Source organism: Sciurus vulgaris (genome assembly GCF_902686455.1).
Source record: "Sciurus vulgaris genome assembly, chromosome: 5".
NCBI lineage: Eukaryota > Metazoa > Chordata > Mammalia > Rodentia > Sciuridae > Sciurus > Sciurus vulgaris.
The window spans coordinates 173,579,007-173,605,191 of NC_136465.1; the positions used below are offsets into that span (position 1 = coordinate 173,579,007).

General features: G+C 36.2%; 2 protein-coding genes and 1 pseudogene across 7 annotated transcripts in view; 2 read left to right on the top strand and 1 right to left on the bottom strand.

Moving 5' to 3' along the window:
* The window catches only part of XPNPEP3 (X-prolyl aminopeptidase 3), a 60,887-nt gene that overhangs the window by 4,042 nt on the left and 30,660 nt on the right, over window positions 1–26,185 (top strand). For 2 of the 3 annotated variants that reach the window (XM_079140791.1, XM_079140792.1), the window contains exons 2-3: window positions 12,945–13,061; window positions 24,978–25,385. In XM_079140791.1, coding sequence (XP_078996917.1) covers window positions 12,945–13,061; window positions 24,978–25,385 — 525 coding nt within the window. Of the gene's footprint in view, window positions 1–12,944; window positions 13,062–14,197; window positions 14,337–24,977; window positions 25,386–26,185 lie in introns of those variants that run through there. The other variant, XM_079140793.1, reaches the window with a different exon arrangement.
* Window positions 90–20,220, bottom strand: DNAJB7 (DnaJ heat shock protein family (Hsp40) member B7). 3 transcript variants are annotated; one of them, XM_079140806.1, is made up of 3 exons: window positions 20,086–20,220; window positions 9,546–9,681; window positions 90–2,266 (listed from the first exon to the last, which is right to left on the bottom strand). In XM_079140806.1, exon 3 carries the CDS (start codon window positions 2,172–2,174, stop codon window positions 1,239–1,241), a length of 936 nt encoding a protein of 311 aa, XP_078996932.1. In that variant the 5' UTR covers window positions 2,175–2,266; window positions 9,546–9,681; window positions 20,086–20,220; the 3' UTR covers window positions 90–1,238. The 3 variants fall into 3 exon arrangements, with proteins under 3 accessions (XP_078996932.1, XP_078996931.1, XP_078996933.1); XM_079140805.1 differs by lacking the exon at window positions 20,086–20,220 and adding an exon at window positions 12,686–12,938 and having other exon boundaries at window positions 9,000–9,681; XM_079140807.1 differs by lacking the exon at window positions 9,546–9,681 and having other exon boundaries at window positions 20,086–20,211.
* On the top strand, window positions 23,055–24,971 carry LOC306661694 (proteasome subunit alpha type-3-like; annotated as a pseudogene). The gene has a single exon. The product of its transcript is annotated as a proteasome subunit alpha type-3-like (transcript).

A 26,185-nucleotide genomic window follows, 5' to 3' on the forward strand; every position in this document is an offset into this window, starting at 1 on the left:
GAAAATAGAAGTGAATGAATGATAGGTTGCCATATATGATTCAGCCAGATTGTAAATACTGTGGAAAGAAACCTTGGGCTTATAAAAAAAAATTGTGGCCAGGTGCAGTGGTGCATGCCTGTAATCCCAGTGGCTCAGGAGACTGAGGCATGAGGATCACAAGTTCAAAGCCAGCTGCAACAACTTAGCAAAACAATGTCTCAAAATTTTAAGAAGCTATCTGGGGATGTGGCTCAATGGTTGAAGGCACCTAGGTTCAATCCTGGGTACCAAAAAAAAAGGAAAAAAAAAATTGATTAAAATACATTTTACATAAGATTTACTGTATTAACCGCTTTTAAATATCCTCTTTAGTTATATAAGTATATTCACATTGTTGTGAAACGTCTTCAGAATATTTTTATCTGGCAAATCTGAAATTCCATGACCATAAACTCCTCTTTTTCCCTTTCCTCCCAATCCCTGGTAACCAACATCCTACTTTCTTTATGAATTGTACTACCTTAGATATGTTATCTAAGTGAATCATACAGTATTTATCTTTGAGTGACTGACTTATTTCAGTTAACATAATGTCCTGAAAACTCATCCAAGTTGTAGCATATGACACATTTTCTTTCTAAGGCTGAATGTTATTTGCATGTACACACCATATTTTATCCATTCATCTGTGATGGATATTTGGGTTACTGCCTCCTCTTGGTTATTGTGAATAATACAGGTGTGAACGTGTGTACAAATATAAATGACTATTTCAACCCCTAAGAAGATACTGTTATACTTTAATTTGTAGTTATCTTTGTTATGTATAAAATGCACTGTCTCCCCTGGAAAAAAGGCATTTCATGAATAAGTATATAGTCTGAACCTATGTATCTTAATACATTTTTATCCCCTAATGCTATACGTGTTTCAGAAGTTTGTATAGTGGTTTTAATTAGATAAAAGGAGTGAAATAGGTTATAAACTCTAGTGAAGAGAAATTCTATATGCAAACAGCTCAAATAAAAAATAAATGTTTTTGATTTTCCAAAGTTTTATCATCACCATGTTACCATAAGCTCATCTTTTTCTGACATACCTAATCCAAACTACAGACCAAATGTTCGTAAACCTGCTTAAAAGGTTAAAAACCTTGGATAGTATTAAACAAATGTTATCTATAAACCTCTGTAATTAACCAAAACACACAGAGTCATGTTCAAATGTTATATGAACATAATGTGTCTAAAGTCAGTTTAGAGATTCCTTTTGGTTGACTTCTTTTTCTGCACTTCTTTGTGCTTCTTTTTTTTCCTCTTACCATCTTCTTTGAATCCTGCTGAGAAAATAGAGGGATCCCAGTTGCTGGTAATGCAAGGTATACCTTGCTCATCATTGTCCACAAAAGTATATTGAGATGCATGTTTCGTGCTATAGAAATTAGGTGAGTAATTGTTAAATGACTGTCTACTGCAGCTGCATTCTTCTGGAAAGCTTTCTTCATCTGCTACACCATTTACAAAGAAGGATTTCAACTCACTATCATCTTGTATGTCTTCTATTCCTTGATCGTTCTCAAAAATTTTGTTTGTATTAATGTTTCTGCCATTAATTCTTTTGCCTGAAGTTGTAACAGATATATAGCTGCCCATCCCACTATCATCAAATGCCATGGAAGAGAATGAAGGAAGGCCCTCAGGCCCCAGTAAATTATATGGTGTATATCCTGCATCATAGAAAGAAAATCTCTCAGAAATTGGATGTTCACTGGCAGTAGAGAAAAAGCATTCTGCACCTCTTCTGCTCCCATAGAAACTTCTTGGACTATTTAAAAGGTCCTCCAGTGAGTCTTCAAAGAAGTGAAATGAAAATGGGTCCCTTTCCCCAAAAATTTCTTTAAAGACATCATCTGGCTTACGGAATATGAAGCCATACTCATATTCATCATCAAAATGACTTCCACCTTCACCATTTAATCCTTCCTTGCCATATTTATCATAAATGTCCCGTTTTTCATCATTTGATAATACCTCGTATGCCTCCGCTACTTCTTTGAATTTTCTCTCTGCTTCTTCTTTATTTTCTGGATTTTTATCAGGGTGCCATTTAAGTGCCACTTTACGATAAGCTTTTTTAATGTCCTCGGGTGAAGCATATCTCTGTACTCCGAGAACTTCATAGTAGTCCACCATGTTTTAACAGATTATTGGAAACAAAACACTGGATAGTGAGCACTGTTGTTTCCTCGAAGCCCAGGCTCTGTTGTTGGTGGTAGAGGCAGTGACTGCAAAAAGGCACATTTTACATTAAAGGCAATATTACTACCATGGGCCACTCCTAGGAGACATTAGGAGTCTGATTATGTGGCAAGCAGAGTTATAAGTTTATGTCAGAGAGGGCTGCATTATGGTGTCATTCTGGGGTAGGAGTAGGGACTGGAACTTCCAAATTGAGCTAGGTTAGAGACATGCCAGACCATCCTGAAGCTTCTGCACTGTTTCTGCTGTATTTCCCCAGAGGCCCCAAACAATGTGTCATAAACCAATAGGACCTTTTTCTAATGACCATAGCATTATGTAATATGACCTCTGGATTACTGAGCCTTACTTTCTGTTTCTTCCATGTTTTGGTTTAGAAAAAAATCAATTAATGAACTATGTGAAAAAAAGATTTCAAGTAGTTGACATTTATTTTAGTTGAGATTTACAGTTCAGTAGAAGATATAAACAGGTGATTCAGTTACAATATAATAAAGGCGATGATGGAAGAAGCACTGGCTAATAAACAACTGAGTAAGAGACATGGATCCCAGACTAGGATGTTAAGGAAGACTCCTGGAGAAAGTGCATGTCAATGGTGCGTCTTTTGAGATGGTATCTTTACCCATTTAAAGTTTACTATGGTGGTACAGACCTGTAATCCCATTGGCATGGGAGGCTGAGGCAGGAGGATTGGAAGTTCAAAGCCAGCCTCAGCAACTTAGCGAGACCCTGTCTCAAAATAAAAAGGGCTGGGGATGTGACTCAGTGGTTAAGCACACCCCTGGGTTCAATCCCTGGTATAAAAAAAAAAAAAAAAAAAAGTTTAATACTATGAAATATGTAGTTAAAGATTTTGGAAGTTAGTTGTTTATGTATTCAATATAATTTATATATTCAGTATAACACCTACTTTGTTCAAGGCAAAAAAAAATTTAGCCATTGTTGATAACAGTATTGAACAAAAGGCACCAACTTTCATGGTACTTACAATAGAGGGTATTTTAGTCAGCTTTTGCCTAAAAGGACTGCCCAGAACAACTGTAGACAAGGAGGGCTCAGGGTTCCAGAGGTCTTAGTCCATTGAAGGCTAGCTCCATTCCTCAGCGCTCAAGGTGAGGCTGAACATCATGGCAGAAGTATGCGATGGAGGGAAGCGGCCTTTGTGGTGATTAGGAATCAGAGAGAGAGACTCTGCTCTCCAGATACAAAATATATACCCCATAGCCAGGCCCTCAATCAACCACTTCTTCCAGCCTGCCTTCAGTTACTACTCAGTTGATCCTATCAGGGATTGATTCACTGATTAGGTTAAAGCTATAACCCAATCATTTCTCCTCCAAATCTTGAGCTTTTGGGGGATATCTCCCATCCAGATCATAACAATACAATTAATAAGTAAACCTCATAACTTGAGCCGTACGTGGTGGCATACACCTGTGATCAGCAGCTTGGAGACTGAGACAGGGATTGCAAGTTTAAAGCCTCAGCAAAGCAAGGTGCTAAGCAACTCAGTGAGACCCTGTCTCTAAATAAAATACAAAATAGGGCTGGGGATGTGGCTCAGTAGGCCCATGAGTTCAATCCCCGGTACCCACCTCCAAAAAAAATGTTGAGATAATGTGAAATATACTACCAAAGAAATAAAAGGCAATATGATGGGGGCAGAGAACTACTTTAGAAGGCTTCTGAGGCAATGACAATAGGACTGAGTGGCAAAGTGCCACTGGATATGCTGGTATACATCTGTAATCCCAGGAACTCAGGAAACTGAGACAGGTGGATCACGAGTGCAAGGCCAGCCTCAGCAACTTAGTGAGACCTTGTCTCAAAAGAAGAAAATAAAAAGGCCAAGAATATAGTTCAGTGGTAAAGTGCCTCTACATTTAAAAAAAAAAAAAAAAAAAAGAGTCAGCCAATGAACATTTTAGGTTTTTGTACTTTGGGGCTATTTCAATACCCTGGAAGTATTGAAGGAGGGTTGGATATTCAGGCTTAATGTTTGATTTTCTCCCCCACTTCCCACATTTGAACCCAGAGCCTCACATATCCTAGGCAAGGGCTCTAACCACTGAGCTACATCCCCAGCCCTGATTTGCTTTTTTAATGGATCAGTGGCATGTGGGAAAATGGAATTAGAGAGCCCAGTTAGAAGCAAATTAGACCAAAGTTGATTTTCTTTTGGGACAATTTAAATTAACAAACTAGACCTGAATTAAAAAGACTTTCTATTCTTGCCCATTTTATTGTCCCAGAAAATTCTCCATAGCGATCTTTCTTTCCTTCTCTGTTTTTATGTTTTCCTTTCCATTACATTTATAAGCAGCTCAGTTAAACTATACTCTAATAAAATAGAAAAATGTAGTGTGTTTCTAGGCAGTTTTTCTCAGCTTTTTGCCAGATCTGAATATATTTTTGCTCTACATTTTTTTTTTTCTTTGCTGGTTGTCAAGAAGCATTGTGAAATGCTTAAAACTCAAGTAATTTGAATTCTCTCCAGCGTGTGTTCTTACATGTATTTTTGTATAGCACATATGTGATTATATTTGCCTGCCTTTGAAAACAATAATATTGAACACCATTTGAGCACCTGCTTATACTGCTCCAAATGATTTTCATGCAGTTTCTCATTTAACTGATGTAGCATTTCAGCAAAATAAATATTTTGTACCCATAAGCCAAGTTTCTGAGAGATAATTTGCCTAAAGCTATGTAATTTGTTAGTGAAAACTGATATTTAAACTTCAATGTTATTTCCAAATGCTGCTATTTCTACTCTACTGCATTTCTTCTTTTTTTTTTTTTTTTTTTTTTTTTTTTTTTTGATACCAGGGGTTTGACACAGAGGTGCTCAACCACTGAGCCATATCCCCAGCTCTTTTTTTATTTTGAGACAGGATCTTGATAAGTAGCTTAGGGCCTCACTAAATTGCTTGAGGCTCGCTTTTGAACTTGCAATTCTACTGCCTCAGCCTCCCAAGTTGCTGGGATTACAGGCATGCAGCACCTTGCCTTCTGCATTTCTTAGATCAAGACTTAAGAGTTTAGGTTTTCGACATCCACAAACAAATTGAGAACCACTGGTATGGAGCATAGTTAGAAAATTGAAAATTCTTTCAGGCACAGTGGCACACACCTCGTTATAATCCCAGGAGCTTGGGAGGCTGATGCTGGAGGATCAAAAGTTTAAGACTTAAAAGATAAAGTGCCCTTGGTTTCAATCCACAGTACCGTCCCCACCCAAAATAGAAAGAAAATGGAAAATTCTGCTCTTAAGGAACTCATACTTCAAACCAAAGGCCAAATGTTTTCTCTGATGAGCGGATGCTGGATGCTGATCCATAGTCGGGAATGGGTAGGGAAGAATGAAGGAACTTTGGATTGCACTGAGGGGAGTGAGGGAAGGGGTGGGGTGGGTGGGAATGGGAAGAGTGGTAGATTGAGACACATGTTATTACCCTATATACATGTATGAAAAGAATTTAAAAAAAAAAAACACTTATCACTGTCCAAAAACAGTCCTTTTGGCTTTCTCATATTTTGACGTGCTTGCCACAGTTTAAGCCCTTCCTCTTTTTAAACATACCTTTGTTTCTTTAACTTTCTAAATACCATAGTCTTCTAATTTTCTTCCTTAAAATTTTATAGTGCCAAACTTCACTCAGTCTCCCTAAGTAGTATCTAGTCCCAGGGCTCAGATACCACCTATGTGCTTCTGACACCTTAGTTTATTTATTATCTAGCCTGTCACTCTTCCTTCTGAAGTAAAGACTTTCTATTTGACACTTGTATCGTGATATACTTTCCTGCTTCATTTAATGGTGCACTTTGTACCCACTGTTCAGGCCCAAATTCTAGGAATCGTCCTCTTTTGTCTTTATTTCCTGCACCTAATCAGAAGCCAGGCTGATTGGCTTTTTACCTTCAAAATAAATGCATTTTAAATCCAATTATAGGAAAACAAAGTCAAATAATAGGTGATAACTGCCTTCCAAAAATTTAAAGTAGGCCCGCAAACTAGGAATTATGTGCAAAGTGGTAGGCATTACAATAGAAATAAGCATATATAAGCATCTCAGGACAACATCTGCATCAATAGCAGTAAGGTTGGGAGTATAAGAGAAGGCTTCCTGCCTAAGTGATGTTTGATCTGAATTTTAGAAGTTGTGTAGTAAAAGAAGCAGGCAAAGTCCATTTTAGACCTCGACAACTGTGTGTATGTGTGTGTGTGTGTGTGTGTGTGTGTGTTTTTTGCTGGGGATTGAACCCAGGGCCTTGTGGATGTGAGACAAGCATTCCAACAACTGAGCTATATCGCCAACCCAACAACTGTATTTTTGAAGCTAAATGCCAGCTAAATGCTATTATGATACAGAATGATTTGCTGGGCATCTTCATGTAGCTTAGTGCAACTTCAGTGATGTTTTAGTCTCATCTAGTATCCGGACCATGAAAGGAACTAAGCTAAAGAGTTTGAAGCTTTTTCTGAAAGGTAGAAGGATTTAAGCTTATACTATTGATATGAGCTATACTGTTAGAAAGCTTATACTGTTAGAGAATTTAAAGACATCCTGGAATTTAAACATGAATTGACTGGCAAACCTTTAAAGAGTTTGAGGCAAAGAACTACAGTGCTCTACTGCTAAACTATACCTTCAGCCCAAAGCAAAGGACTAGAAAGATCACTTTGGAAATAGTGTAACGTATAGAAGATGAACTTGAAGAGGCAAGACTAAGACAGGCAGACCAGTGAGGAGAGTATTGCCTCAGTCCAGGCAAACTAAGGAGGGCCCAAAGAAATAGTGTCAAGAATTAATTGCATGTTTCTGTGCAGGCCATATAGCCCATGAGAATTAATTGCATGTTTTAGAAGTAGAATGTGACATATTTTTTGCTACTATTTATATGCCCTTGGGTAAAAGATCTGCTTACTTGAATATAAGTAAAAGATTATCAGGACTTCAGTTTACTGGGAATAAACTATGTCTCACTCTAAAGTATTATGTGTTTGCTTTGAATTTAAGAGTTAAGCTTCCTCAGCTTGGGGTAGTTGGCCCAAATAGAAGTTTTGGGTAGCCAGGCGTGGTGGTGCACACCTGTCATCCCAGTGGCTCAGGTGACTGAGGCAGGACGATCGTGAGTTCAGCAAAATCCAGGAGCTGGGCTGGGGAGATAGCTCAGTTGGTAGAGTGCTTGCCTTGCACACACAAGGCCCTGGGTTCAATCCCCAGCACCACAAAAAAAAAAAAAAAATCCAGGAGCTACGCAACTCAGTGAGACCCTGTCTCTAAATAAAAATGGCTGGAGATATGTCTCAGTGGTTAAGTGCCTCTGGGTTCAATCCCTGGTACCAAAAAAAGAAAAGAAAGAAAAGGTTTGGTAAGCTAGTGTCATTTCATCTGAGCACAGAAGGAAGAGAGGGTGGGAATGGGTTAACTTTTTATATTCACTTACTTTACTGATGAAATGATAATGGAGACTGTGTAGACTAGTGGTAGCTAGTAGAAATAGATTGTTGTTCAAATCCATTTTCCAGTTTAGTAGTTCAGTCTAAAGCAGGATACTCGACCTTTCTGTGTTTTCTTTCTCCTCTTTAAAGGGAAAATTCTGTAATCATTTCTACCTCAAACATGGAATACTGTGATTATTTAAAGAAAAGGATATCAGGGCTGGGGTGATAGCTCAGTTGGTAGAGTGCTTGCCTCGCAAGCATAAGGCCCTGGGTTCAATCCCCAGCACCGGGAAAAAAAAAAAAAAAAAATGAAAAAAGAAAGGAATATCAGTAGGTAGCTTTAGTTTCATGTGGATAAATTAGTTTGGGAAGTATAACAGAAAAAAATGATAATCCTGGCTGCTTCTAGGGAAGGGAATGGGGTATCTTGGGGATTGGTGTGAGAGGAAGACTTTGCCCCATAAATCCTTTCTGCCTCTTCTAAATTTTGACATACATGAAAGTGTTACTAGTTCAAAAATTGGTTTAAAAATAGTACTTACATAACTATAAGAATTAAGTAAATTAATACATTCAGAATGCTTTGAACACTTTATGGAATATAATAAAAAACTGAATAGATTTTAGGAATTATCAGGTCACTGTTATGGATAATAATTGGCCTACTGTGCTTTGAAAGCATCAGGTATCCCGTGCCTCTACTATTTGTTTTAATAAGGGAAAGTGAAGCTGTATCCCAGATGGTGTGAGTTGTGATTCAAACAAGACTTTGTTTGCATTGGGCATGTGGGCAGATACCTGTAATCCTAGCAACTTGGGAGACTGAGGTAGGAGGCTTTCAAGTTTGAGGCCAGCCTCAGCAACTTAGCAAGACCCTGTCTCAAAAAATAAAAAGAACTGAGGATGTGGCTCCGTGGTGGAGCACTCCTGAGTTCAATACCTAGTGCCAGAAGAAAAAAAAGTTTACTGAGGCGGTTCTGCTAAATCTCTAATGGCACCCCGTTCTTCATAACTTCTCCATTCCTGTCACTCCACCAACACGCTCTTATGCATGCACAAACCACTATGTCTCTTCCCTGTGCTCTCTCTTCTTTCCAGAAATACAAATGCCAAGGGGCAGATGATTTAAAAATTAAGTGGGCCAAAGGCTGCCATGCTTTCAAGAAGGTTATTTCTTTGGGTGTTTGCCAGCAGAAATGTAAAGAACCTCATGTTTGGTGGGGCAGGAATTGGTCTGGGCATCCTTTAATACTCTTAAAATTATTGAGAATCGGGCTGGGGTTGTGGCTCAGTGGTAGAGTGCTTACCTAGCACACGTGAGACCCTGGGTTTCATCCTCAGCACCACATAAAAAATAAGATAAAGGTATAAAAAAATTATTGAATTATTTAAAAATAGTACTTACATAACTATAAGGATTAAGTAAATTAATCCTCTGCTCCCTCTCCCCATAATATAAAGACATAGTCTTACAGTGCCATGTTTTTCAAACTGCAAGTTGTAATCTTACTAGGTCATGAATTAGTTCCCTGAGGCTGCCATAACAAATTACCACAAACTTGGCAGCTTAAAGCAATAGAAATTTATTCTCTTATAGTTCTGGAGGCCAGAAGTCCCAAACCAGGGTGTCAGCAAGACTGTACAGCTCCCCCCGCAACCACAGACTCTAGGGGACAATGTGTTCTTGGCCTCTCCAGTTTCTGATGACTGTGTATGTTCTTTGGCATGTTGGCTACATCACTTCAGTCTCTGGTCAGTGTTGCTTCCTCCTCTTCTATCCCATCCTCTTCTATGTTTCAAATCTCCCTCTCCTTTATCTTGTAAGGATATTTGTCATTGGGTTCAAGGCCTACCTTAATAATCCAGGGTGATCTTCTCACCTGAAGATCCTTAAATGCACCTGTAAAGACTCCAAGTAAGTCTGGGGTTGTAGCTCAGTGGTAGAGTGTTTGCCTAGCATCTGTGAGGCCCTGGGTTTGATTCTCAGCACTGCAAATAAATAAATAAAATAAAGATCCATTGACAACTAAAAAAATTTAATAAAAATAAATACTCGAAATAAACAGTCACTGATTCTGAGGACCATGACTCATATATCTTTTTAGAGCTACCATTCAAGCCTTTGCAGAAGTAAAATCATGTGGGAGCATTAAGACAATTTTTTTTTGTAATGGAATAGGTGCATTAATCAAAGGAAGGATAGTATTTAGTGCAAATAAATTTTATTTTCAGTACTGGAGATGTTACCCAGGGGTGCTCCACAACTGAGCTACATCCCTAACCCTTTTTAGTTTGTTTTTTATTATTGTTTCCTTTTTTGTTTGTTTCTTTTTTGAGATAGGATCTCGATAAGTTGTCCAGGCTGGCCTCAAATTTGCAATCCTGCCTCAGCCTCCTGAGTTGCTGGGATCACAGGTGTGCACCACTGTGCCTGGCTTTGGTATTCTTAATTGTATTTTCATTCTGCCAGGAAATCTGTACCATTTTCTTTTATCATTCAACAAGTTACCATTTTTCTTAATAATCTTCAAATAATTTAACTTTTTTTTTAATTGTAAACAAATGGGGGATACATGTTGTTTCTGTTTGTACATGGAGTAACAGCATACCATTTGCATATTCATACATTTACATAGAGTAATGATGTTTGATTCATTCTGTTATTTTTTTTTCTTCCCCCCACCCCTCCCACCTCTCTTTTCCCTCTATACAGTCTCTCCTTCCTCCATTCTTGTCCCCCTCCCACCCCCCATTAAGTGTCATCATCCACTTATCAGTGAGATCATTCCTCTTTTGGATTTTTGAGATTGGCTTATCTCACTTAACATGATATTCTCCAATTTCATCCATTTGCCTGCAAATGCCATAATTTTATTATTCTTTATAGCTGAGTAATATTCCATTGTATATATTATACCACAGTTTCTTTATCCATTCATCAATTGAAGGGCATCTAGGTTGGTTCCACAGTCTGGCTATTGTGAATTGAGCCGCTATGAACATTGGTGTGGCTGTATCTCTGTAGTGTGCTGATTTTAAGTCCTTTGGATATAGGCCGAGGAGTGGGATAGCTGGGTCAAATGGTGGGTCCATTCCAAGTTTTCTAAGGAATCTCCACACTGCTTTCCAGAGTGGCTGCACTAATTTGCATCCCCACCAGCAATGTACGAGTGTACCTTTTTCCCCACATCCTCTTCAACACCTATTGTTGCTTGTGTTCTTGATAATCGCCATTCTAATTGTGGTGAGATGGAATCTTAGTGTAGTTTTGATTTGCATTTCTCTTATTACTAAAGATGTTGAACATTTTTTCATATATCTGTTGATTGCTTGTACATCTTCTTCTGTGAAGTGTCTGTTCATTTCCTTAGCCCATTTGTTGATTGGGTTATTTGTATTCTTGGTGTAGAGTTTTTTGAGTTCTTTATATATTCTGGAAATTAGTGCTCTATCTGAAGTATGAGTGGCAAATATATTCTCCCACTCTCTAGGCTCTCTCTTCGCATTGCTGATAGTTTCCTTTGCTGAGAGAAAGCTATTTAGTTGAATCTATCCCAGTTATTGATTCTTCTTTTTAATTTAATTCTTAATGAACATTTAAAATTCCTAACTTTCTCCCAAATACATATAACATCTTTCATACTTCATGGCTCCTACAGAAATCTTCCACTTGATCCATACTTAACCATGTTCTGCCTGTGTGCTGATTGTATGCTCCAGGGAGATTGTACAGTACTGATTGTGTTATTGGGATTAAAATAGAAGATCTACTGAACAGTTGAGCAGAGGGAAGAATGCAGAAATTATGAGCTAAGTAAACCTGGGTTTGAACCTCAGGTCCCCCAGTACTGCGTGACCTCTTCAAATTATTCCCAAGTCAGATTCCTCTTTTATAAAATAACAATAATAATGCCTACTTCATGTGGAACTTAAAAAGTCTGATTCCTTAATTTACCATACAAAAACCTTTAAAGATCTGGGCCTACCTTCCTGATCTTTTCATCTTCCTCTAGCAGCCCTGACCTGCCCTGGAGTAGATGCTGTTGCACTAGTGCATTCTTCCATCTTCTCTTTCCGTCGTCCTACCCTTTCACATTCAAGCACCTGTGCACACACAGTGCCTTCTGTAATCTCATTTGTGATGCCTTCTCACTCCTTCAGAGTAGGCATTGCCTTTTCTGCAGTTCTGCACAAATACCTTTTGTGTGTTTTTCCGTGTTCCCCAGAGCACCTGTACCTTTCGTCATTGCACCCAAATCTAGGCACTGTATAGCTTTGTGTTCTTAAAAACCTTGTATATGGCCACGTGGGCTGGTCCACACAAAAAAATCAAAAGGGGCTAGGAATTTGGCTCAGTGGTGGAGTATCTTCCTGGCATGCATGAGGCCCTGGGTTTGAGCCCCAGCACCAAAATGAATGAATAAATAAATAAATAAATAAAGTATTGAAAAAAATCAAAAAGAGCTGGAGGTGTAGTTCAGTGGTTAAGCGCTTCTGTGTTCAGTCGCCAGTATCCACCCCCCCGCCAAAAAAAAAAAAAAAAACCTTGTATCTGAATCTACTTCTTCACTCATCATGTCGTATTATGGTGCTGTTTCTGCTCACCTTGTCTCACCTCTACTTATAGACTGTACATTCTTTTGTCATTTGAAGACCCTGGTCTTTTTTTTTTCTTTATACTGGGGGTTAAACTCATGTCTTCCCAGCATATGTTCCGGTTGTGCTCAATAAGTTTTTGTTCAGTTAATGTTAAAGTTTATTGTCTGCTATATGATTAAGCATTTTTCATACATTATCTTATCTGGCTATAATGTCCCAAGATTAAATGTGATAGCATGTATATATTTTCTCATACTTAACAATATTCTCAGTTTAAAAAAATGTTAATTATCTTTTCCTAAATTTTAGGACACAGCCTGAAGCTACTTATGTGAACGCCTTCCTAACCCCTTTCTTGCTTTTTATTTGTTCCCTTCCTTCACCTTGTTCCTACCTTTATCTTACATACATACACGTGTGTGTGTGTGTGTATATCTGTCTCCATGAGGTCCAGTAGAGGTGACCTCATTTCTGCTTTCCTAGGGCCCAACACAGGCTCTCACATGGAGGAAGAGCCATATACACACTAGAGAAGAGAAAGAAATGCTAACGTGCATTTTATAATCATCCAAAGTGCTGGTAATAAACACACGAATACCATGAAGCCTGTCTAGATCTGTTGTTCTATTTTATCCTCTTTATTCTTTCTTCAGGATGCATGTCATGTTTACAGCGAAGGTACTCCCTCCAGCCTGTGCCAGAAAGGAGGATTCCAAACCGATATTTAGGCCAGCCTACCCCCTTTACACATCCACACCTCCTCAGACCAGGTAAGGCCTTTTAACTTTAACAAACTGTCTCTTTATTTCTGTGCTTCATCTAGAATAATGCTGTGCATTAAGATTTTTTGCAGTGATACAAATACTCTAGATCTGTGCTGTTCTGTAAAATATCTGCTAGCCATATGTGGCTATTATACATTGATAATGTTGCTAAGATGACTGAGAAACTGAAGTTTTTATTGTATTTTAACTAATATAAACTTATCAATAGTCACTCTAACAATAAATACAATAAACCTTATAATTCAAAATAACTAGTGAAAGTATGTATTTCAGGATGTTTTTATTTTATTTTATTCTTCATATTTTTAGTCCTAGGGAATACCCAGGGTTACTTCACCATTGAGCTACGTCCCTACCCTTTTTATTTTTTGTTTTGACACAGGGTCTCACTCACCAAGTTGCCAAGACTGGCCTTGAACTTTCAATTCTCCTACCTCAGCCTCCTGAGTCACTGGGCTTATAGGAATGTGCCAAGTCAAAGTTTTTAGAACTTTGGTCTGATATTGATTATTTGTGAACTACTGTGTTAAAAGACATTTTAAAGAGCTGGGAATATAACTCAGTGATAAACTGTTTGCTTACCATGTGTGAGGCCCTATTTCAATCTCCAGAACCACACATACATAGACATTTTAGAAAACATGTTTTTCTCAAAAGCCTTAATTCATTCCAAAATTTTGTTTAAAAGAAATGTTTCTGTATATGTGAAGCAATATTTCCAAATTTTTTTGTCAGTACTCGAAGAGGTAGTCAATTCCAGTTGACAAAGGTGATGCAAAAAATTGATCAGTTATTTCATTAATTTTTTTTTCTGCTTTGAGATCTCAGTATCACTACTAGAAGGTTCATCATTACTAGTGCTCAAAATTAAAAGGTGTTTTTTTGTTTTTTAAAAAAGCATTTAAGGGATCAGCTATGGTGAATGAATATCAGTGCAAAGAGGTAGGCACATTAAAACACAGTAGAATAAAACCAAATGCTTTGTAGAAAAAGCAGTTTTTCAAGGAAAGTTCCTTCCACCTTGAGGAGTTAAATTCGTATTTACTATGTTAGCATATAAGTTAATAACGTAAGTTGCCTTTAGAAACATGTTACTCTTTCACTGTCTCCACTCAGTGAATGATACCAGTATGTCTCAGTGAGGGCTTCCTTTTGCTGATTCTTCATCAAACTGGAATTCCTGCTGGGAAGTTGGCTGAGACTCAGGAAATGCAGCTCACCACTGAAACACAAGAAATCAGAGTTTTTCAAAGCTGTAAGGTAAGCTTAATAGCAGTCCAATTGGTATTTAAGTACTTCTTTACCCTATCAACCTACCTGTAGTCTTTATTAAGGAAAAAAGTACAATTGATATTAAGATTTATCAGCTTTGAAGAGTATTGATTTCTTGTGGTGAAATACTTTTATTTGGTGAGCTGCATTTTCCAGGCCTTGAACCTGGTAATAATATTGTCAACATATTGTTTTCTGTGTCTAAACTGTTCTGCTCTGTACATTATGTGAGTGTTAACTATATTTTTTAAATGCATATAAATAGATATGCACACATACATGTTCATTTATATACATATGATTATTTTGCTATATGTGACAAGGGATGCCTATCCTGATTTTATTCTTCTGAAAGTAGGATTTTGAACATTGGGATAAATGATAAAAGATAGAAGTGGATGGAGTTTTTGGTTTCATTTTGTTCTCCATGTGAATATCCTTGTATCATCAAAGATATTCTGCCTCAGTTCTTAAATCTCTTCCAAACTCCTATATACAAAATTTACATGGGGGACCAGGGGAAGAGCCTAGAATGAAAAACAAGAGAAATCTCTGGTAAGCAAGCAATTTAAAGGTTGAAAAAAGATTCAGCTTCATGAGTATACCTTTGTTGTTAAATATTTAAGAGTCAGGGCAGAAAAGCTCTAAGCCAAAAAGTAGAAAATAGAGGAGATAAGGTGTTAAAACAGAACTTTCAGTGTTTTAAATTTTAAAGGAACCATCAGGTATACCATTAGGTATACAGATTTTGCAGGAAAAAAAATTATATCCAAAGTATTTATCATTTGTTTTTCTCCATATGGAGCTATAAAACTGGTAGAAGTGTTAAAATTATTGTGAGGTGGAAAAAGTACATTTAAATTCTAAGAAAAATTAAAAGGCATATGATACATTTTTAAAAATCTCAAAAGTCAGGCAGTTTGGCATATAAAATTATGCCATCTGTTACTTGGTTTGCTTCAAAAGGTTTCACATTTGGCATAATTATTTTCCCAATATACGGTAGTACTTATAACTTTTGGAAAACATCACTATGTTGATTATCACGTGAGTGATAGCATATTTTTCTATTTTCAGTGCTGCAGATTGAATCCAGGACCTTGTGCATGCTAGGCAAACTGTCAACCACTGATTCACATTCCCAGACCCCAGTCCTTTTTTAAAAAAATATTTGATTTTTTTACTTTATTTTAATTTTTATTTTGAGTCAGGATCTTGCTAAATTACTTAGGCTGACCTTGAATTTGCAATCTTCTAGCCTCAGCCTCCCAAGTTGCTGGGATTACAGATGTGTATCACCATGCCTGGCTTTTAGTTTTTATTTGAGACAGTTACTAAGTTGCTTAGGCTGGCCTCGAATTTATAATCCTTCTGCCTCATCCTCCTAAGTACCTGGGATTACAGGCATATACCACTATGCCTGGCTAAACTTATATAGGAGAGAGAGAGAGTGTAAATATAGGTATATACTCTTTGTATATTGCTCAAGTATTTCCTTAAATTCTTAGCACAGAAATTCCTGGATTAGCTCCTCTGAATTTAGGGGAGCCATTTCCCTTGGATTTTTCTTTGCCATATCTACCCAAGCTTCCTGAAGCAACAATGGAAAATATTCTGCAGGATGGCATAGGAAATAAAGGAATAATGCTATAACTGTATTGTCTCTGCTTTATCTGGAACTACAATCACACTGACTCCCCCCAGTTCCCATAGAGGTTTTTCCAAACTTGTCCTTTACTTAGAGATATCTGAGCACTATAAACCATTTCTGCAATGCTAAGGACTGTGTATCTAGAGACAGAAAATATCAGTCAATCTCCTATCGTTATCATGTCCTCTATTTGCCACCCAAACAAAAAAATACACACACACACACACACACACATATACCGTTTCATGTAGGAAAGTGAGTGTCATTTTGAGATATATCATATTATGAACTGTGAATCTTATTCTGGCATGTATAGAAGACACTTCTGTGTTCTATGACATTGCCACAGATGTGGTGATGTCATTAGCAGAGCAGCAAGGCGTTCAGCTCAGGGAAACAGAAACTTAACCAGGTAATGAATGGGAAGAATCTGTAAGATGACTAGGGAAGCATTATTTTCAAAAACATATAGCTAATATTTTTATATTACTAGGCAAAACTAATTTTGGAATATGTGGTGTAGTTTGGAATACTAGCTTTAAGAAGGTTCTGCTCAGGGAGATGGACTTGTATCACATATCTAGAAACACTTCTTGCTTTCTTTCAATTATAGCAGTGAACAAATTCTTTGTGAAGTAATCAGAGTACAACTGTATGGCAACAACTTAATCCTTTCTCCATTTACCTTTTTGTCTATGTCATGAAATATAATGGCAGAGACAATACCATTTTTGTCAAATGTAATATAATCATGTCTCTTAATGTCATGGCCAGTTTTTGAGAAATGTGTGATTAGATAGTTTCTTATTGTGCAAACATCATATGCTTATCACTTCAGTAAGTGATATACTCTTATGGGACCACCGTGGTATATGTAGTCCGCCATTGACTAAAACATCGCTGTGCAGCATGTGATTGTATTTAAAATGATGAGTACTGGTGTTAAAGCTCAGTGGTAATGTTCTTGCTTAATATGTCCAAGCGGGGACTGGGGTTGTGGCTCAGTGGTAGAGCACTCGCCTAGGATACGTGAGGCCCTGGGTTCGATCCTCAGCACCACATAAAAAGAAAATAAAGGTATTATGTCCACTTACAACTAAAACAAAATATTTTTTAAAAATAAAATTTAAAAAAAAAAAAGATAATGTCTAAGGGCCTGGGTTTGATCCTCAGAACCTCAAAAGGTAAATGAATAAAATAAAGACTGGTTCTAGAGTAAGTTGTAGATAATAATTCCAAGTCATCCTGAAAGTCTCAAAATTAGTTGAGTGCCTATCTTTCTATGATAGTTTATTTATAGTTCTCCCTTGAAAAGTAGTCACATTTTTTAGAAAATAGGCTGTTAATAAGCATGGTCAGCTTTAATAATATTTAAAAGTTTAAGGATATTATTTTGGTGGTGGTGAAATTTTTATACTGTTTATAAAGCATTAAAATATATATCCAAGAATGACAGAAATTGAAAGTGGCAGAAATCTGCACAGACCATTGAGTGAGCTTTGTCAAAGGAAAACGCACTCGAGGACACTGTAGACCTGCTGCATCAGAATCTCAGGGGGGCTTACAACATGTGTTTTTTTCTTTTTTTATTTTTATTTTTATTTTTTTATTTTTTTTAATGAGACACAGTTCCTGAGCCTGACCTCAAAGTTATGATCCTCCTGCCTCAGCCTTCCAAGTCTCTGGGATTATAGGCCCGCGCGACCATGCCCAACCACATGTGTTTTGAAGAGCTCCCTTACTGCTGCTCTTGCACACTTTTCAAATTTCTTCTTATAGATCATACTTGATAGGCAGAGTAGTAGATTAAAAGTTCTGTAGTTTTTAAATTTGCTTAAGGTCTACTTTTTGTTTTATTTCACTATATTTTTGTATTAAGAGTTCACAAATGGTGTAACTCTACATCGTGTACAGCCATACAAATGAAAAGTTGTGTACAATCGAAATGCAATCTGTAAAAATAAATAAATAAAAATTTTAAAATAAAAAACAATATTTCACTCTAAAGTCTACCTGTCTTTATAATTTAATATATTTTCTCTTCTCATCCCTGATATAACTATGTAATTTTCAAATCACTGTATATTTGTATTGATTATATGTTTTCATCACCTGAATTAGAAATTAATGCAGAAAAAAGAACACATGTAAGATTCTTACATATGTTTATAGATGAATAAACTTTTTAAATTTTTTTTTAGTTGTCAATGGACCTTTGTTTTATTTTATTTATTTATTTATTTATCTATCTATCTATCTATCTATTTATTTATTTATTTATTTAGATGAGGATCAAACCCAGGGCCTCACATGCCAGGCAAGTGCTCCACCACTGAGCCACAACCCCAGCCCCAAGATGAATAAACTTATACCTTTTGCTTGTTTATCTTGTACATGTTGACTACCCATTTCAATGTATCATAATACTGACAAATTCTATACACTGCCACCTAGAGCACAGAATTATAGAGGATTTCTCTGTTTTTAAATACCCAGTGAAAATAGAAAATCTTGAAAGATAATGTTTTCAGATGGTTTGAATGCTGATTTAGTAAGTGACAAATTTATCTTTTTAACCTTTGTGTATGTTTGTCATTAATACTTAGAAATTCTTTGAGGCAAAAATTAAGAAGAATCAGCTCCAGACATGAGTCAGGAACCTTCTAAAGAACTAAATGATAATTAAAAAGTTCATGAGTAGTCACTTGAGACTCACTCTTGTATGAGAAAGCCAAAGATTTTCCAGGGCTTCTGTGCAGATAATTACTTTAAATGAATAGTGCTCGTCCATGAAAATTTTACTCTTTTAAAAGTCTTGCCTGAAAAAAAAAAAAAGTCTTGCCTGGCTTTGGGATTACCAAGATGACAGTCTCTCAAGTATAAATTCGTTATTTTGGTAATAATAATAATAGCTAATACTTATGTAGTGCTTACTATTCTAAGTCCTTATGTAGTCCTCCTGACAACTTCATTAAGCAGGTGCTATTATCTCCATTTTATGGATTAGGAACCTGGGTCACTGAGAACTTTGATATTCCCAAGTAACTCAGTAAGAGGCTATGGTAGGATTCTAACTCATCAAAGTCTGACTCAGCGTTCATACTCTCTTTCTTTCCTTGGTATAGAACCCAGGGCCTCAAGCATGCTAGGCAAGCACTCAACCATTGAGCTACATAACCCCAGAGTACACACTTTTAACTACAAAATAATGCTAGTACATATACTAAAGAATAATAACCTAGGACTTTTTCAAGTCTCTGCATTATAAGAAGAAATCCAACTGAGAGAAGCCTTAGTGTAAAGTTATTTCAGTTTTGGAGAGGGGTATACTTTTTCAGTATGGAAAGTTTATGTGTAGTAATTTTCACAGATCTGAAATGAATAATTCAACAAGTTTTGATAAAAATATACACCAATATAACCTAAAACTCAGTTAAGATATAGAACATTTTCATCACACCAGAAGATTCCCTGATGCCCACTGCAATCAATCCCCACTTCCATATTCAACCACTCCTCTGATTTCTACAGTGATTCATTGTTCTGCCTTTTTTTTTTTTTTTTTTTTTTTTTTTTTTGTGCCAGGAATTGAATCCAGAGTCCTCTAACCCTGACCCACATCCCCAGCCCTTTTTTATTTTTCATTTTGAGACAGCATCTCAGTGAGTGGCTGAGGCTGGCTTTGAACTTTCGATCCTTCTGTCTCAGCTTCCCAAGTTCCTGGGATTAACAGATGTGCACCATTGCACCCAGCTGTTTTGTATGTTCCTAATGTCCTATGAGTGAATATATAGAATCATATAGTTTGTGCCCTATCTGGCTTGTTTTGCTCAATATATGCAAATAAAATCTAATTAGAGTATTATAATTTTGTTATTTCGTTTTTTCAGAGAGATGTTTTACCTTTTAAAGGAATCACTGGTTTTTTCCTTCACCCCATTCTCCAACTACATAGTAGTAAATCCGTTCACAAACTACTTCTTTATTTACAGTAGAAACTACCTGGTATTAAGCAGAATTGTTTTCAGAATCAGACCATGTTAATTTCTAATCTAGTTAGTTTCAGGAAATAATTAAGATACATACCTAGATTGTAGTAAAACCTTGCATCTTTGTATCCATTTTTAGTCTTTATTTCACTTTCTTCTCTGGTTTTCTGCTTGGCCAAGGAAATATGAAAAACATTCTTCTTGCTCTCTTGAGAGTCCCAATCCTAAATGCCTTGGAAGAACTTTCCTTCTTGGCTGCAGAGTCTTAAAACTAATTGTGAGACTTTGCTATTTGCAAAGTCCAGTTCTAATGACATTCAGACTTCTGATTGGTTAAATAAACTTGTTAGAAAAACCTGTCCATCTATAATTGATTTCACATGATAGAATAATGACTTTGTTTCTTAATACTTTACAATTTGACAAAGTGCCAGAATGTCTATTCAGAAACAGCTTTATCAGAAGTAGTTCAGGTCAGATTGACTATAATACTTAGTTCTGTGATCAAAGGCCACTGCAACTGCCAAGTTGACTTCTAAGGCTTAAAGTTCATTGCTTTATCACACCTTTCCCCCCCTCCTTCAAATGAAAAGAAAAGATGTCTTATCCTGGACAATTTTTCTGTTGTCACAGAGTTCTTTATTACTTGGAGATTTTGAAAGTTTGGAAACATTTAGTTAATAATCACTCCATAGTGTTGATAATTAGTAGACTTGGGAAAGTATAGCCAGTGTTTTAAACATTTCTCATGCAGTCATTTGTATGGACTTGGCAAAGAAAGGAATGCTTTAAGGTGTCTAAAAGATTGTTTTTCCAATCCTTCTTCGATTTCAAAATAATTATATATTTTTCAGAAGTTTTCTTGATAACTGTTAATGTGTACTGTTGTTAATGAAAATGAGATAATGATTTATCAAAGTTTTTAAAATTATGAATTTTTCTTCTGAATTATTTCGTGGGGGATGAACCCAGGGCTATGCACATGCTCTTCCACTGAAACGTTTTTTTTTTTAATCACAAAATGAATTAATTTTTTTATCTTTTGATTTCATGGGCTATAATTAGGAAATAACAAAAAGCAAATTTTAGGAAAGGGAGAAAGTGAAAAGGCAAAAAAGGAAAGGTCAAATAATCTACCAATTGTAGTCAGACTCTGCTTTTATTAAAAAAGTACTTAACAACTTGAGTAAATTAAGAAATTTTCAATGTTGGGTAATAGTAGCAGGCTTAATATGAATAGTTATCAGAGACTGAGTATGTTCTTCGGCTCCAGTACAAAGTTCAATATTCTGCCTGAGAGTCCCAGAGAACTCCTAGCCAGCTCAGTCTTAAAAAAAAAATTTTTTTATATGAGCTCTTTTCCAGTATTTTCCTAATTCAGATTGGCCTGTAAGGCCCTGAGTTATAGCTCTTCTGTTTCTTGTCAGTTTCATCAATAAAAATGTAAACTTTTTTCTGTTGAACATGTCTAGAAATTTAAGATTATTTTATTAAATGCAGAATTTGATCACATTTCCTGTTTTGCATAGGTAAAACAACTAGACAGTTCCAAAGTAATCATAAACATTGAGTTGGATGTGCTGAACATGATTTCTAAGAAAATTCAAAGGTCTTTGATTCAGCAATTTCTCTCCTGGAACTATCCCAGAAGAATAAAGTACTAGTACATAGGGCATGAAATTACAAGAATATAATTACAAAAATGTTTATTATAGCAGCAGAAAGCTAAAAACAATATGAATTCCTACCAGTATAGAAATTGCTCTCAAAGTTGTGCTATATCCACTCTAAAATGTTATGGAGACATCAAGCAGATGGATTGCAGCTGTACCAGATAACTCAGAGGGAGGGAATATAAATTGATATTGTGTTATATTAGAAAAGCAAAATACAGAAAGGAGTGTACAATATTGCATTTTGGTAAAACAATAGTGATTTAAAAAAAAAACAAATCCATGTGTATTTAATTTACAAATATGGGTGGGGTGCTGTGTAGTTAGTATAGGGAAGAAAGAGCCAATGAAGGAATGGAGGAAGATATTTAATGAAAGATCAGTAAGATGTGATTACATTTATGTGTAACTGTAGGATATGTAGAGAGAGATATAGACATATATAGAAATAATTGCCTTTTTAAAAATAAAGAATAGAAGTGATTACATTTTTACTTAACTACAGTATACATATATATAGACATGTATTATATATAATTTATAAGTATACAAATTATAAATTTCTATATATAAATGTGTGTATATTTGTGTAAAAGTTAAAGTAGTTCCTTTTTAAAAAATAATTTGGAGGGATAAATCAACATGATCTAGGCTGATCAAGAAAACCTTTTAATGAGAACAATCTAAAAACAAGCTTATTGCAAACGTTTTAATTCAAGATCTTGGAATTAGTATGGAGGGAGATAAAATTTCAGAAAGGGGATACATTGTGAACAAGGTATCAGTGGAAGACTTGTCTAAGAGATAAGGAGTTAGTAGAATAACTGGAGAAATGATAAGAATAAAGTTGACTGAGTCACCATATATTGTAGAGTATCCTTTATATGAAATCTCTGAGAAAAGGCAAATCCAAGTACAAAAATAAATTAGTCATTTCCAGTCAATTAATGGAGGGATTTGGAAAGAATGGGGAAAAACTGCTCTTGGACATGGAATTCCTTTTGGATTGATGTAATATTCTAAAATTAACTACATGGTAACTATGGTTAACAATATATTGTATTATTGGAAGATGCTGAAAGTGGATATAAAGTGTTCTTACTACAAAAACTGATAACTATGTGAAGTAATGTTATGTTAATTAGCTGGATTTTGTCATTCCATAATGTACATATACTTAAAACATCATGTTATACACAGAAAATTTATATATTTCTCTCGATTTAAAAAATAAATAAATTGTTATGCATCCTGGTGGCTTCAGCACCATGAGCTTCATTGGCACCGGGTACAGCTATTGGGATCAAATGTAAAGATGATGTTGTCTTTGGGGTAGAAAAATTAGTGCTATCTAAACTTTATGAAGAAGTTTCCAATAAATGACTTAATATTGATTGACATGTTGGAATGGCTGTAGCAGGTTCATTTCAGATGCTCATTCTTTAGCAGACATGGCAAGAGAAGAAACTTCCAAGTTTAGATCCAACTTCAGCTACATTCCACTAAAACATCTTGCAGACAAAGTGGCCATGTACACACATGCTTATACACTCTATAGTGCTGTTAGACCTTTTGGCTGCAGTTTCATGTTAGGGTCTTACAGTGTGAATGAGTGCACAGCTCTACATGATTTACCCATTGGGTATTTCTTATGGTTATCGGGGCCGTGTCATTGGCAAAGCCAATAGAAAAACTTCAGATGAAAGAAATGACCTGCTGTGATGTTGTTAAAGATGTTGCAAAAATAATTTACATAGTACATGATGAAGTTAAAGGTTTTGAACTAGAGCTCAGCTGGTTTGGTGAATTAACTAAAGGAAGACATGAAATTTTTCCAAAAGATATAAAGGAGGAAGCAGAGAAATATGCTAAGGAATCTTTAAAGGAAGAAGATGAATCAGATGATGATAACATGTAACATTTACTTCAGCATCTTTTCTGTTATAAATTTCTATAACAGTCCTTGTAATTTTAGCCCCATGGGTTATACATAGTCACCAATTTTCATTAAATTTTTATCTTGTAGCTACTGGAAAAAATAAAAATAAATAAGTTAAAAATTTATTGTGGTGATGGTTGCATGATTCTGTAAATATACTAAAAACTATTGAACTATTGGATTATATACTTAAATAGGTAAATTGTATGATATGTGAAATACCTCAATAAAGATATATTTTTTTTAATTAGCAGATAATTTTGAGCTATGTGGTAGAGAACATTAAAACATAGGCCTAAGAGCAGCTGGTAGTGCAAGCCTGTAATCCCAGCAACTCAGGAAACTGAGGCAGGAGGATCACAGGTTCAAAGCCAGCCTCAACAACTTAGCAAGACTATAAGCAACCTAGTGAGACCCTGTCTAAAAATTTTAAAATAAAGAAATTAAATAAATAAATAAATAAAAATATAAGCATAAGAGTTTGAATTGAATCTATTGGGCAACAAAAATTTACGATTTATTTTTATGGTCTGAGGATCAAACCCAGGGTCTCATGAATGTGAGGCAAGCAAACCTCAGCCCTCTGTTTAGGATTTTAATTTTTAAAGTGTATGCCTCATTGAAACAAAATCAAATAATATAAAAACATGTTAAATACAAATTTTCAGTCTTCTCTAATCTTATTCAGCATAGATCACTCACAGTAAAAGTGATTCTTCTATAAAATTTTTTTTCTTTACCTCATTCTCTTTTTCATACAGCATAGTTTCACAGTCATCTATTATTCTAATCTCTAGAAATATAATTCTGGGCAAACAGACCAAAAAAAAAAAAAATCCATGTCCTTATGGACATAGATTCTTTTGGGGAAGTCATACATAGGTAATGTCATCTTTCTATCCAGGGCAACTTTGACTATATGCCTAACAATGCTTTCCACACAATAATGTTCAATAAATGTTTTATTAGATTAATAAAAGAATGAACCAAATATCTGGAAGAGATCTTAAGGCCATGATCCCAGTTTTTAGGCATGAATACTTTTAACTGTAATTTCTTTCATATTTTTGCACAGAGAGAAATTTGAAACCTGGGGTATTGGTTTTGTTGTTGTTGTTATTGTTGTTGTTGTATGGGTCTTTGTGGGTGGGGGAGGCTGGTGATTGAACCCAGGGCTTCTAGCATGCCAGGCAAGCAATCTACCTCTGAGCCACAATCCCACCCCAACCTGACTTATCTTTTTAATACCCTGTGTGCTATAAGGATATGTAGCAAAAATTGAAAAAATGAATTTGGGTATCTTCACCTAGTATTAAGCTGCCTTAAATACTTTGGCACTGTAGACATGCAAAGCATCACTTTCGTTTTCATTTCTAGGGGAGGTGACACCAGGACTATCTCAGGTGGAATATGCACTTCGCAGACACAAACTAATGTCTCTGATCCACAAGGAAGCACAGGAGCAGAGTGGGACAGACCAGACGGTGGTTGTACTCTCCAATCCCACATACTACATGAGCAATGACATCCCCTACACTTTTCACCAAGACAACAATTTCCTGTACCTATGTGGATTCCAAGAGCCTGATAGCATTCTGGTCCTTCAGAGCCTGCCTGGCAAGCAGTTACCGTCACATAAGGCCATGCTTTTTGTGCCTCGGAGAGACCCCAGTCGAGAACTTTGGGATGGCCCTCGATCTGGCGCGGATGGAGCAATAGCTCTAACTGGAGTGGATGAAGCCTATACACTACAAGAATTTCAGCATCTAGTACCAAAGCTGAAAGGTAACAAATGGGAGCAGAAGTCAAGTCATAGGCCAGATTGGGATTAAGACCTTCCTTACCTACATAGTTTTTACTTTCCTAAAATAATTTCCATAGCAACATTTCTCTGAGCACTACAAAGGAGACATAAGTCTTCTCCAAGAAACTGAGCTACTCTAAAGACTTCATCCATTTGTTAAATTTCAACCAGGTTATTCTTAACAGAGACTGTTAACCATACTAGTTTGAAACTTCAGAGAGAGAATTTTCTTTTAAAGTGAGGGGGTAAGTTGGGTGCATCGGTGCACATCTATAATCCTAGCAACTTGGAGGACCAGCCTCAACAACTTAGTGAGACTCTATCTCAAAATTTAAAAAATCATAAAAATGGTTGGTAATATAGTTCAGTGGCAGAGTGCCTCTAGGTTCAATCCCAAGGACCCCCACTCAGTTGTTGTTGTTTTTTTAAGGGACTAGGACTGTAGCTAGTGACAGAGCACTTTGCCTCACATGCTTGAGGCCCTGAGTTCAATCCCCAGTAACCCCCACCCAAAAAAAAGAACACTGACCAGCTGATTAGCCTTTGAACACCTGCATCAGAATCACCTCTAATATTGGAATTATAAACACATAACATATATTGGAAATGTAAAGTCTCAGACCCTCACTTCATGCTTTCTGAATCAGAATGTGCATTTTAAAAAGATTCTCAGGAGATTCATATACACAGTTGAGTTCTTGTCCCCTTGAAATAGTTACTTTCTCTATATTTATTCTGATGGAATTTTTTTCCATTAAGGGAGATTGAACCTAGGATGTTC